Raw genomic sequence first — 13,413 nt, 5'->3', positions numbered from 1 at the left:
GTAAAGAGTAAAGGTATAAAACGCACGGGAGGTCCAACAGACTGTTACATCTATCTGAACAAGTATCTAATTTTAACAACTCAGCCAAAAGGGAAAAGGTCTGATAATACAGCACTCTCAGAGTAGCCTGCATTGGAGCAGCAGCCTGGACATTGCACTTCAATTAATTACAGGTCTCAAACCAAAATCTTCCTGGCTCAGAAGTTCATTTCTGAATTCACCATGTGGACATGTCTAGCAAGACCAGTATTTACTGCATATCCCTAATTATACTCGAGAAAATCCTCAATCAGCCTTCTTGAACAACTGCAGTCCATGGGGTGAAGTTACTGCCAATTACTGATGGGTAGCGAGTTCAAGGATTTTGACACAGTTATGAGGAACACAAAACAATACATTTCCAAGTCAGTATGTTGAGAGCATTGCTAACTAAGTCAAGATGACATTTAAGGTTTGGGGATCAGTTTTCTGGTCCGGCCCACTACAGAAACTGTCAGAGGCAGGACAGAAAATTTGATGGAACATTCAAAGATCCATTAAAATTTGATGGAAATTTCTGGTCTTGGGGTAGGCATAACTGGCCCCTAGTAACTATTTGGAGAATAAATGTGACATGTAGTGAAGGCCTAACATGAAATCTTTAATCATCTTTTATTTGGGAAAAAAAAATTAAGGGTGGAGTCCTCCCAAAAAAATGCTACGCGTCGAATTTGCATAAAAACTGAAGTAAATCGCACTGTTTTTCTCAGTGGGATTTTCAAAATGAACCCCCCACACTATGTGCATTGCAGAGTACACTGGTGTGATTCTTACTAAAAAGCTGTGGGTGTGCCTATTCCTGCTGAAGAGGCAGGCAGCATACCTCTGAGAGGGCCACTGCACATGGGCCAATCTGTCTTGGCAGAGATCTGCGTATACACAGTAGCCCCGCAATACCGGCCTTCCGATTGCTGGCTAGCTTGATCGCTAGCCAGATCTGCAACCCCACAATGCTAACTTGCACAGCACCACCCACCGCCCCCCTTGCCACCCTACTCCCCCCCCCATCCCCCCGTCCCCCTCTCAATCATCTAAAAATGTCCAGGTCAGCCCCAACACCACACCTAACCCCCTACCCCCCACCCCCAGCACGCCTCGATCTCCCCCCTGACAGTACAGATCTCCTCATCTCTCGATTCCCCCCACCGCCAGCCCTGACGCACCCATCCTTGCACTGCAGTCCCAACCCTGCCCCTCTCCCGCAGTCCCAATCCCTGGCAGGCTGACACACTCCCCCACCCCGTTGGCTAGCCCGATTGTTGGCCTCTCTCCCCCTATCACTGATCCCAAAGCGGCAGTGAGACCCCCACCCCCTAGCGATCTCCACCCCCCATTAGACCCTGCCCCCTGCCCCGACTCTACCTACTTGGCACTGCCCAAGACCTGGTGGGCAGTGTCAGGGGCCAGGCTCGCAATGCCTCGGGGGCACCCCCTTAGCCCTGAGTTCCTAGTGGGCCTCCATGGCCCCCTTCACTCCAGCGGGGTCGGGCTGCCAGCTTTCTGTTAGAGGGGAGCAGTTGTAAAACCCGCTGGGGTGAAACACTCCTGGTGGCAGGGGGTTGGTGGGCGGTGGGGAACACCAGCAGCCCAGAGACTTCAGTCACAGGCCCATTACTGGTATTTAAATCCTCATTATAATAATTTATTCAACTGTGTGCCAATTTCAGGCATGCAGCTGACAGGCCGGAAACCCAGTGGCCGGGGATGCGTGGACGCCATGATGTCCAGTGGGAAGCCAGCTACATGCCCTCTGCTTGAGTCTCCCGCCTTTAGCAGCGCACTGGGCTGGGAGGATCGTCCCCTAATAGTTTTCAGAAATACAGCAAACTATCGCAAAATGCATTACAATATGGAATGCACTTAATGCAATCACAATAACTAAAAGGTTAACAGCTTGAAAAATGGGTCCACACAACAAATGAATTGCAATGTTAGTCTTTTTTGAAAAGTAAACACAATAATGTGATTATGAAAAGATAAATACAATGCTGTTTACTCTTTTTCCTAAGTGAACAGTCAAGTTACAAAAATGCAAGAAGAAAAGTTGATTATGACATACCATGGCCCTCAGTACAAACAAATCATCAGAACTGGCAGCATCTTGCGATAAAAATATAGTTAACGTTTCAAGCCAAATTTGAGCATTCTTCAGCTTCTGAAGAATAATCATACTGGACTGGATTAACTCTGTTTTGCTCTCCAAAGATTTTTTTTTTAGTTTATTTATTAGTGTCGCAAGTAGACTTGCATTCACGCTGCAATGAAGTTACTGTGAAAATACCCTAGTCGCCACACTCTGGTGCCTGTTTGAATACACTGAGGGAGAATTTGGCACGGCCAATACGCCTAACCAGCACGTCATTCCTGTGGGAGGAAACCAGGGTATCCAGAGGAAACCCACGCAGACATGGGGAGAATGTGCAGACTCCACACAGATTCCCAAGTTGGGAATCGAACCCAGCTCCCTGACATCGTGAGGCAGCAGTGCTAATCACTGTGCCACCATACCGCCCTCCAGACCTGCTAAGTTTTTTGCAGCACTTTCTGATTTTGTTTCAGATTTCCAGCACCTGCAATATTTTGCTTTTACAAGTGCTAACCACAATGCCACCATGTATTCCAAATATACAACTTTAAATTGTTTTATGATTTCCAACAGGTTACTAAAAGTTACAGCAAATTGGAAAATAAAGTACTCAGCAATAATTTCATTATTTCATATGTAATCTACTTCCTAGTGAAAGGTGTGCCAATATCACACAGCCCAGTATATCTGATGTAGAATATTGCTTCTTTGTGTCTGCATGAAAAGCTCTGCCACCATGTATCATAAACTGCACAGGTCAGCTGGAATGTGTGTTTGATAAGCAAATAGTGCATTACACTAGCTGCACATGGTTTACCTATTAAATACCAGGGAGAATAGCTCGTAGCAATGACTAATAACATGAGCTCACCGGTTTCTGTGTAGCAGCTGTGGTGGCTAATGTGGGATTACATGTTGGAGGAGGCGTAAGATTCCATTAGACATTGACTGGGAATGTAGAATTCTTATATATGACATTGTGATCCATTGGATAATCTGAATGCTACAATAAACTGAGAGGAGAAAACTTAAGCAATTTCCAAAAATATTTGGCTATGAAATTATATATAATTTTAACTCACTTGCATTTGCTTTGTTAAATAGTATACATAAATTTGCATATTGTTCATTTATCTTTGGTATTAAAGTTTATTTTATTGGATAAGTGGTTGAATGTAATATTTAGGCTGAGGAACCAGACATCACATCACAGGTACTCTAGTTTGGCACCATCATTCTCCATTATGTATGTTTGGCTAAAATTAAAATACAAAGCATTAGATTGGGGAGTTATGAATGCACTGTGAATTGTGATAGGAATTTGCAACAGCTTATATAAGGGAAGCAATGGCTTAATGGTATTATTGCTAAACTATTAGTCTAGACACTCAGCTAATGTTCTGGGGTTCTGGGTTCGAATCTAGCCATGACAGATGGTGGAATTTGAATTCAGTAAAAAAAAACTGGAATTACAATCTACTAATGATTTTGAAACCATCGTCCATTGTTGTAAAAACCCATCTGGTTCACTAATGTTCTTTAGGGGAGGAAATCTGCCATTCTTGCCTGGTCTGGCCTACATGTGACTCCAGAGCCACAGCAATGTGGTTGACCCTCTCAACTGCCCTAAGGCAGTTAGGGATGGGCAATAAATGCTGGCCAGCCAGCGATGTTCATGTCACACCAATGAATAAAAATATCATTAGAAACAAAGAAAAAGTCTTCACGCTGCTGTACTACTGCACAAACCTATAACCTGCTAAAGCTTCATATTCATGAGCAAACATACAGGAATAAAGGTATAGATGACATTGGACCCGAGATATAAAATCATGGGATTATTTTAAATTCATATTACGGTTCCTCTGCTCACCACAAACAAACATTTTACTGCAAAATATGGAAAATATGCAAAATCTATTTGCTGAGATAAATAGAAGACATTCAGAGTCCATTTCAGAGCACTATCCAATCCCTTAATTGAACCATAATATCCAAATTCACCAAAGTAAATGATCGTTTTCTCCGGTTTGCCTTGGTTTACATGATGATATATTTGGTAGTAAAATGTCACTTCATGACATGATTCTATTTAGAAATCAAAACTAACTTAAGGCTACAGTCGAGCCTGTGTGAAAATCAAATCTTAGAACGGGAAAACGTTTACAACAATAATCATTTCGCTGGAGCCAAAATCAATGAAACGCTCAAAACAATCGACATAAAAAGATCAGCCTTCACAGTTGCGATTGCCGATATTAATGCCCACTTTTTCTCGACATGATGCGCGTATCAAAATGCTAATCTGAGTTATGTAGAAATGTAACAATAATTAGAAAATTATATTTGGATTAGGGCCAAAAATGCTACGGCATCCATGCTGTTATTTGAGTTCTATTTACCCTGTGGATCTGTTATTGCTTAGCTTCCTGCAGGAACCGTGATTTCAGCGGGAGAAATGAAGGTCTGGGTAAACCATTAGCAGTTATGTTGGTTCCAGCGGGTCATCTAGAGCGCTTTCTGTTTTTCAAACTCCTGTCGCATATGGCAATAATACAGTCCTTTCAAAACAACAGCACACCAATCTGCTACACAGGTCACTGGGTCAATGAAAAGTAAACGAACGTGCCTGAAATGTGTTTATCACGTGTTTAAATGAAAGATGAACTAGGTCCAGTGTTTCCACGCTCTCCCTTGTGTCCGGGTAACTGACAGAATCTAACCTCCAAACTCACTTAGTCACTGCCCTCACTGTAAGAGGAATGAGTAAAGCATCGTTCTTGTGAGTTTCCTACTATCAATCTAGCTGCTGTTCCATCGATCTGTCTGTCTGTCTAACGAATTAATCGCATCTGCATCCCGCATTTCTGCTCCCAGTCCTGTATTCCAGCAGGCGCTTGCTTACCAGAGGGTTGGCTAGATCAGCACTCGATAGGTTTTTGGCTCTTGTCCGCAATTCTTCCTGAAACTCGAAATACTCGGGTTCCTCGGGCTGCCGGTTAGTAATAATCATCACGGACTGAGGAAACAAGAAGAACAGCAACATCTCAATTAGCCTGGGCTCATTCTACATTCTCCAACAGTGTGTGTGTGTGTGTGTGCGCGCGTGTGTGATGAAGGTGCCGCTATGCTCTGGGGAAACTCAAGCGCCTCTCAAGAAACCAGCATCATTTAAAAAAAAGAGCTGAGAGTGTCCGCTTCTAATGTCATTTACTCTCTACACAGCACCCCCACCACCACCACCACCCCGGCGGGGTGGCCTGAGGGGAGGATTGGAACAAAATACGAAAGATGACTATTTTTTGTGAATTGCAAGTAGGTTTCTTCTGAATGGCGGTGAGGCCATTAAAGATAATAATAATGTTCATGGCACTTTATCAGTGCCGGAAGAAACCAACCCTGGTATTCATAGAGTCACAGAACCTTTCGGCCCATTGTGTCTGCCATCAAGTAACTATTGATTCTAATCCCATTTTCCAGCACTTCCACACGCAGTGCTATTTAATTCTCACTATTTCCTGATGCTTGGGTGCAATCGATTTTTTTTATTACATAAAGAGTGTCTAGAAATAGGAATTGAAGGCGGATAATAGGGTAGAGATCAGGCAGGATGCAATTGAGTGGGTAGGTTGGATGGGCTGAATGGCTTACTCCCGCTCCTAACCCCCGACACAGTCCTGTACAAACTACAGAATAGTTCCGCCTCTCGGCTGTTTATAAACTGCGCACAGACAAATTATCTCCTAGATGGTTTGAAAGGGTTTGAAAGAAATGAGTGTACTTTTAAAGCTTCCTTGAGGCTGGGCTCGTTGCTGTGGTTCATCTTCCAGGGTCTGTAGGACTCTGTCGGTGAATTCATCTTCAGGCTTTCTGCAAACACATCCAAGTAGAAAAATACATAGTCTCCCCGCGTCATCCCTTCTTTCTGCGCGTAGAAGATAAACTGGAGAAAATTCTCGAAGGGGAAACAGAGATACGCAACTGGAAGGAAAGGGGAAAGACATGTGTGTAAGTGCAACAGTCAGTTGTGGGTAAAGCAACAAGCCCGGGTTGAGTAATGGTGATCATTCACCGCTTCAGTGACAGCATCGATTGGAACCGAAAACACCCCCCCCCCCCCACACACCAGATTTGGCATTGTATTTCACATCAGCATGTGAAACAAATACAACTCAATGGTTTGGTGGTCAGTTTGGGAGCAGAGATTGCAGCCACAGGCAGCCCTACAGCAGGAGAAGCCACATTCTGGTGAAGAGCCGCTGTTTTGTCCTAATGCTATCGATATTAGAGTTATGCTCTTTATTGCTGCCAGTGAGTTAAAACTAGTGTGTGTGTGTGTGTGCAATTTTGTATTCATGCTCACAAAATCGTAGATAATTTTGTCTCCACGTTCAATACCAAAAAAGAAGACACACACACACCTGTTTAGGTTCTCTGAGTGGAATAAATCGCGCAGTTTTTTTGGAGTCAGTTTCACACATCACGAATTAACCCACACTTTCCAATTATCACGCGGTTCAAAAGTTGTGTGACAACGCCTGTCCCCCTCAAAAGGTGAATTTCCCCTTGTTTGAACTGGGTGCTGTAAGGGGCAGTTACAATTTGGGCAGATGTGTTACGGATGCGTCTGGCGCCCGGACATTGTGTTCCAGCTTGTCACCATAAAGGTTATTGGGTGTGACACACCGAGAGGCAGAAGGGTATTCTCTACCCGCCCAACCCCGATTAAAGCGGCAACATTGCGCTAAACTCTCGGCTGCAATTTATCCCGCACCCAGGCAAGTCCCTTAAAAATCTCTACCCTGCTCTCCCTGCAACTTTCTCTCTCAGCGGCTGGCAAAAGGGATTCAGCTCACCTCAAAAAAAAAGCGGTGGGCGAAATGGCCCGCAGGATAACAGGACTCAAATCAAATAACCATTTGTTTATTTTCTCACCAATAAATAAAAAGAAAGGAAAACAAAAGTAGAAAATGCTGGCGAATCTCAGCAGGTCTGACAGCATCTGTGGAGAGAGAATAGAGTGAACGTTTCGAGAATCAGGATGACCCCTTCGTTCTCTCTCCGTAGATACTGTCAGAGTTTCTCCAACATGTTCAGATTCCAGAAGTTTTTTTTGCCTTAGAAAAGGAGACCCCGATTATCCGCCGTGAACGGATAAGATCCAATCTCCGCGGCTGGGCTGGAAAAGCATGGGGGAGTTTGCTCCCTCTGAAGATTGGGCTGTCTGTGCGGAGGGGGGAAATTGGGCAAGAAGTGGGGGCAAGACTGCTCTCGGGTACATGACAGAGCCTAACAACACCAAAGCAATGTTACTATCGCCACGTTCCCAGAAGAAGGTGGGCTTCCACTTACTCCGTGCGTTCTCTTTGATAAACAGGATGATCTCAATGAGGGTCGCCTCGTCCAACTCGTTGTTCTCGAAGCCTTTCCCTACGATGCTCAGGTTGGCAAACTCTTCCTGCAGGATGGTGTAGATCCCCTCGGACAGGAAGAAGAAGGGCCGGTCATCCGTCTTGATGTCCAGATAGACCAAGACCGCCCTGGAGGTCCAGTTGAAGGTTTCGTGGATCTGAGCGGCGAAGTGGCCCAGCTTGTGGTAGGCGGGCCCGGTGCGGATCACCGTGCTGTAGTCGCCGGTGCTGGTGAAGCCGAAAGCCGAGGCGCCGGCGGTGACCAGCGGCAGGTTCCAGTGGCTGGCGAACCGGGCCACCGGGGCGCTGGTGTAGATGCAGCCGGGACCCACGAAGACGTCGGGGTCGTCCTCCAGCTTCAGGTCCACGGCGTGCAGCGGGGCCAGCGAGTCGGCGCAGTGGCCGTTCACCTCGCTGCTCTTGAACTTGTAGGTGAGGGCGCAGTGGCTCAGCAGCCTCCCGTCCCGGTTAATCCTCTCGATGGCCAGCTGGATGGCGGGTCCCACCCGGGGCCAAGCCCAGGCGTAGCTGGTGTTGTTGTGGGGCAGCACGATGGCCATGTTGATGCTTTCAGGGGGGCTTTGCGAGCGGCCCGGGCTGCTGGCCAAGTAGAAAAACAGAAAGAAACATCCCAGCTCCATGGCTCAGAGACCACCAGCAAGTATGTTATCATGCAACCTGTCCAATTCCCTTTAAAATCCTCCCCCTTTCCTCTCCCCCCTCCTCTTCCTCCTCCCCGCTTGTGTTTTCGACGTAGACACCAGGAGAGAAACTGACCCAAGGGTTGCTGAAACTGACCAAAAAGTGGGGAAATTGACCAGAAGCAGCTAGACATGTGCTTCTCCTTTTCTCTCTCCAGCTCTCTCCCCTTCTTGTTTCCCTCTCTCAGTCATCAGCAGCTCTTTTACCCCCTCCCTTCCTCTCCCCGTCCACCCTGCACCCCCTCCACACACACACACACACACACACACTCCCACTCCTCAGACCGCACTCACGAGGTTTCTCCTCATTCTCCTGCTCCGCCCTCTCCAGGCTGGGTGACATTTGACCAGAGCCGCTCCATTCATCTCTGCTTCACAGCCCCGTCCCTGGAAGCGCATCGATCGTTTAAGGGAACGGCAAGCCCTCCCCGCCTCACTAATGACCATAGCTGGCCTCCACTTGTGTGTGTATGTATGTGTGTGTGTTCAGCCCCCTTCCTCAGCACGTCAGCCACAAGAGGCAAAAGCCAGTCACCACACAGCCAGGGACTAAAGCGCCATCTGGCAGAGTAAAGCCATACCGTGCACCTTTGCCCATTCAGAACACCGCGGCGGGGCCACGGATGCTCCAAATCTGTGAGAAAGAATGAATGAGTTGCTGCACTCGCTGCAAGCCTGCCTCACATTGTTTCCCTCGCCTGTGGATTTCCAAAAGCCACTCTTATCGAGAAACTGCAGGAGAGCCTCGGGGAGGGATTGTCTGCAACTAGAAACTGGGGACTATTCTGGTTCAGACACTTCCACTCTCTCTCTGTCACTGTTGCTGCTTAGATAGGCAGCTTTGCTGGAGCCCCCCCTCCCTCCCCTCCCCACACAAACACACCCCAGACATCTACCCAGCCACGCTTCCTGCTCCTTCCCACCCACCCGGCGATCCGGAGACGGTCAGCATTCCGAGGATACCCGCCCGCTTTCCTCACACTCACAAACCGCAGGATTAACGCAAAGCTAAACGCCTAACCTTTTGTGTCTCTAAAATTGTCCTTTGTTGTCGTCTCAGAGCGGGTCCGGTTGAAGGCCAAGCAACTTAAGGTAGGAGACACGTCCCGCAGTGATAAGGGATACATCGGTTCTAATGGCCTTTTGGAAAGTTTGCCACCAATTCATGGGCACGGAGAACCGGAGAATTCTCCCCGGAGAGCGGCGGACGCTTGAGCAGAAAGAATGCGAGCGCTGTAACCTCACCGATACATCGCTTTCAAATTGGACTTATTTAACGGGAGCAGAATGTCCAGCGTGCCACCCACCCAATGTGATCAAAATGACAACGTTGAAACGGTTAATTAATTTTACAATGGGTAAGGGATTGTATACACGCACGGGAAAACCAGGATTCATGGTGAAATGACCAGCGACTGTCCTCTTTAACCTGGAACATTTCAACATTGCTCGATTATTTGGGCGAAATCTGGGTTTCCCTCAGTTGTCCACTCGCCACGGAAGTGGCCAGCGAAAGCGCACCTTCAGTTCCCTCCCAAAAAAGTATGTGAAAATGTGGCACTAAAACCTGACCAAAGCTCAGTTGGAACGAAAGCAGTGTGTGTGTGTGTGCGTGTGTGTGTTGCTAACTCTCTGCGTGGACATTGTAGCTTCAGTTAATTTCATTTTTCCAGCGGCTGGTGTTTCACTCCCTTGTGCTGTGGAGGAAACTGCCCCGGATATCACCAAATGACATATAGCTGCCCTCCCCAGAGACTGAGAAAAAGAACGAGGGACGTTCAGTAACAAGGAATTAATTTTCATTTGCTCCAACCAGTCAGATAAAGGTGAGAGACCAAAGAAATGAATGGGCGCTCGGTTCCCTCAAAACCTGTGGGAAGCGAGGAAAACAGAGGCAATACCGAGAGGAATGTCAACATACCGCCTGCCCCTTGGAGCTGAATAGTTTGCGAACATAATAATAAAACATCCCTGAATATGACTGATGTTTTGTTACAATCAGATTTCTAATTTTATTCACTCATTGTAGGAATAAATATGCATATGGAGTTAGAATCTCCTTGTTTTCCGTCGCTTGGTGATCGGCCGCTCTGATAATAAGTCTATTCTAATTGGCAGATGCGACAAATGGTGTCTCCCACCCCCTTCCCCTTTTCACCATATTTATCAATAACTTGCGTGAAAGAATAAAAGGCTGTATTTTAAAGTTTGCACATGACGCTAAATGTCACGAGGCAAAGTAAATTGTGCAAATGTATACAGAAAGTAACAGTGAAATTCACGTGGATTAAGTGGACGAAACTACAATACATTGAATTCAACGTGACGAGTTATACAGGATGACACAGAACATGCAGTACAATGCACGCCGTTCGGCCGAACCAGTTCATGGTTAGCCTTTAAGCTCCGTTTGAGGTTCCAGCCATTTCCCCTCTCATTTAACTGACGGTATAATCCTCCGTTCCCTTTAAAATACATCTATATGATTTCTCCTAGTCACTCCCTGCAGTAGTGACCTCCACACTCCTACCGTTTTCTTGGCCAAGAAAGTGCTTTTGAATTTGCTATTTGCTATCTAGATGCATATTTTCATATTGGTAGTCTTTAAATTTGCGCCGTTCCACTGAAGCCTTTAGTAATTGTCAAGAGTTCTGTTAGGAGTCCAGCCTCTTTGCAGGAGACAAGAGACCCAGCTCATCCATCTTTTCCCGATGGGTTTATCCTTGTCGTTCTAGTATAATACTGGAAAATCTATCTGCACCCTCTCTGGTGCCTCCATATCCTTTTTTATGATAGAGTGGAGTAAAGTAACATGAGATCGGCCATCCTGAATTTGATAAATTCGAACATGTTCTTAATGGCGTGATTGTAAAGATTACGGAGGAGAAGGGGGGATTAAGATACCACAGTGAATTACTATATAAAAAAACCAATGCATCAGTACAAGGAGTAAACAAAAAGACTAATGGGATGTTAGTCTTTGTCCCAGTATTGTAATGCAGATAGGATTCAGTTTTATCAGCTGAAATTCCACATTCCGCTTTGGGTATCATCCCCAGGGAACACATATTGGTCTTGGGGAGGGTGCGGTAGAGATCGCCTAGAATGATGGAACATAGAATATCAAATTGAGGTCAGCTGACAGAAACTTGGTCTGCGTTCTCCCAAGTTTGAGGGACTGAAACGTTTAATTTGATTTAATTAAAACATTAAAGCCATCATTAGGGTTGCTGGGAGATAAAATATTTTCTCCCAGTGAGGGAGTTCCAGAGGAAGGAAGCACAATTTTAACATCAGAGCAAACACATGCAGGGGTCAACCCAAAACGTGGCGAAATCGATTTTAACCGCAAAACATAGTCAAAATTTGGCATTCTGTCTCCCTTATAGCAGGATGATAGGTCAACTGCATCTGTCAAGGCTGAAGTGGACAGAATCTTTATTTTGCAATCAGATGGAGACTCAAGCTAATGGAGTTGAAAAACATTATCTATGATAATCGAATTAATGGTGGCACGGGTTTTAGGGGCCGAATGGCATAGTTCTGTTCCCACATGCCTTATATTAATAGTATTAGTTTACAGCTCAGAATGTTTTCTCTCGTTGCTCCTGCATGAATCCAAATGTGTTTTAACATTGACATGATATGCGGTGTTTAATGTTTAGCTGTGCAGACGCAGGTTATATATCTGCGCTCACACACATACAGGGAGTGAATCAGCGGAAGTACAAAGATTAGATGATTTTTTTTGCTCGGACTCGATTATATTTATCTAAAAAAAGCAGCTTGCGGGTTTCATTGCTTCAACAGCTAAAGTAAAATGTCTACTTCGAATAATGCAGTCTAAAACTGTTTAGCTGCAAGAGCAGTGCAGTATTACTGTGTAGCCAGATTATCGAATGTGAATTCTAACTATATGTAAATACTGGAATTGTTTACTGCACAAATGCTATGTTTATTAACACGGATCTCCTAGTGGTGAGCGCTCACAGAATTCTAATTATCTTGTTTATGTTTAATTGTTTAAAAAAAATCTACATATTGGTCCTTAGTTTTTAATGTTTTTTAAAAATATCATTTTCATCTGCGGCAGCAAAGTTCTACCTCCTGGCCGTGTATGTATGTATATATTTTAATTGTACTGTTATCGGTGTTGTAAACATCGGGAAAATGGGCAAGGCGCGCAATGTGAAAGAACGGTAGTACAAAGCCAAAGTGCGAGTGATTTATGACAAGTTCAGTGTCACAGCTACAAATCAGCAATAACACAAACAGATCTGCTTTGTCTCTGAATGCAACCGTAGTGAAACGACAAGACAGGATTGTGACTCTGGTCCACTGCAAACCCCGTTGCTGTTTATCCACCGTGATTTTTCCACACTATTTAGAGACTGGCCACCACTTACTCCAACGTGCAGCCTTTCCGAGGTCCTGCCTTTCGTTTTCAGACCTGGCCTGCCATCTCCTGGCCAGTGCAGACAAATGTTTTCCAACCCTTACTTCGTTCATTCGATGCAGAGTAAATACGTTTCAGTTCTTGTGACTATTTCTTCGCATCACGGTCCACATGATATTTTTTCATGTTGCTTTTCTCACTCAATTAAATCGATTTATCAAATATATATATATTCATTCAATTAACAGGTATTTGTAAAATACATGTCAATCTTCAGTTGTTCTGTAAGCCACCTTTTAATTGATCATTACTGCCCCCTTACGGAGAATAGGAATTGGTTGAAGTAAAATTACTTCAATTCTGTATCTTCAGGATGTTTTAAGTTAAATCCGTGTATTCTGACTCACTGGTGTTTGTGTTTGCTGCAGTAATGAGCTATGAAATGTGAACAGTGTGAAAATATTACATTTACTTAATGGAACTAGCCTTCCCTCCACTGACTCTGTCTACACTTCCCGGCAAAGCAGCCAGCATAATTAAGGCCCCCCCGTATCCGGACATTCTTCCTTCTACCTTCTTCCGCCAGGAAAAAGATATAATAGTCTGAGGTCACTTACCAACGCACTCAAGAGCAGCTTCTTCCCTGCTGCCATGAGACTTTTGAATAGACTTACCTCACACTAAGTTGAATTATCCCTACACTTAACTATGACTGTAACACTAAATTCTGCTCTCTTCTGTGATGGGTATAACTTGGATAGCACACTAGAAACAACTTTT

General features: G+C 45.1%; 1 protein-coding gene across 1 annotated transcript in view; it reads right to left on the bottom strand.

Moving 5' to 3' along the window:
* Positions 1-9,299, bottom strand: part of LOC145356322 (atrial natriuretic peptide receptor 2-like) — a 139,248-nt gene extending 129,949 nt beyond the window's left edge. Inside the window, exons 1-3 of the mRNA XM_080208977.1 lie at positions 7,478-9,299; positions 5,907-6,106; positions 5,031-5,144 (exon numbers count right to left, since the gene is read on the bottom strand). Coding sequence (XP_080065103.1) covers positions 5,031-5,144; positions 5,907-6,106; positions 7,478-8,177 — 1,014 coding nt within the window. The 5' untranslated portion in view covers positions 8,178-9,299. The remainder of the gene's footprint in view (positions 1-5,030; positions 5,145-5,906; positions 6,107-7,477) is intronic.
* Positions 9,300-13,413: the final 4,114 nt, after the last annotated feature.

This window comes from Carcharhinus amblyrhynchos, chromosome 1 (genome assembly GCF_965287045.1).
Source record: "Carcharhinus amblyrhynchos chromosome 1, sCarAmb.v2.hapA, whole genome shotgun sequence".
NCBI classification, from domain to species: Eukaryota; Metazoa; Chordata; class Chondrichthyes; order Carcharhiniformes; family Carcharhinidae; genus Carcharhinus; species Carcharhinus amblyrhynchos.
The sequence above is the reverse complement of the archived record's forward strand: the minus strand, read 5'-3'. Positions and strand labels throughout refer to the sequence as shown.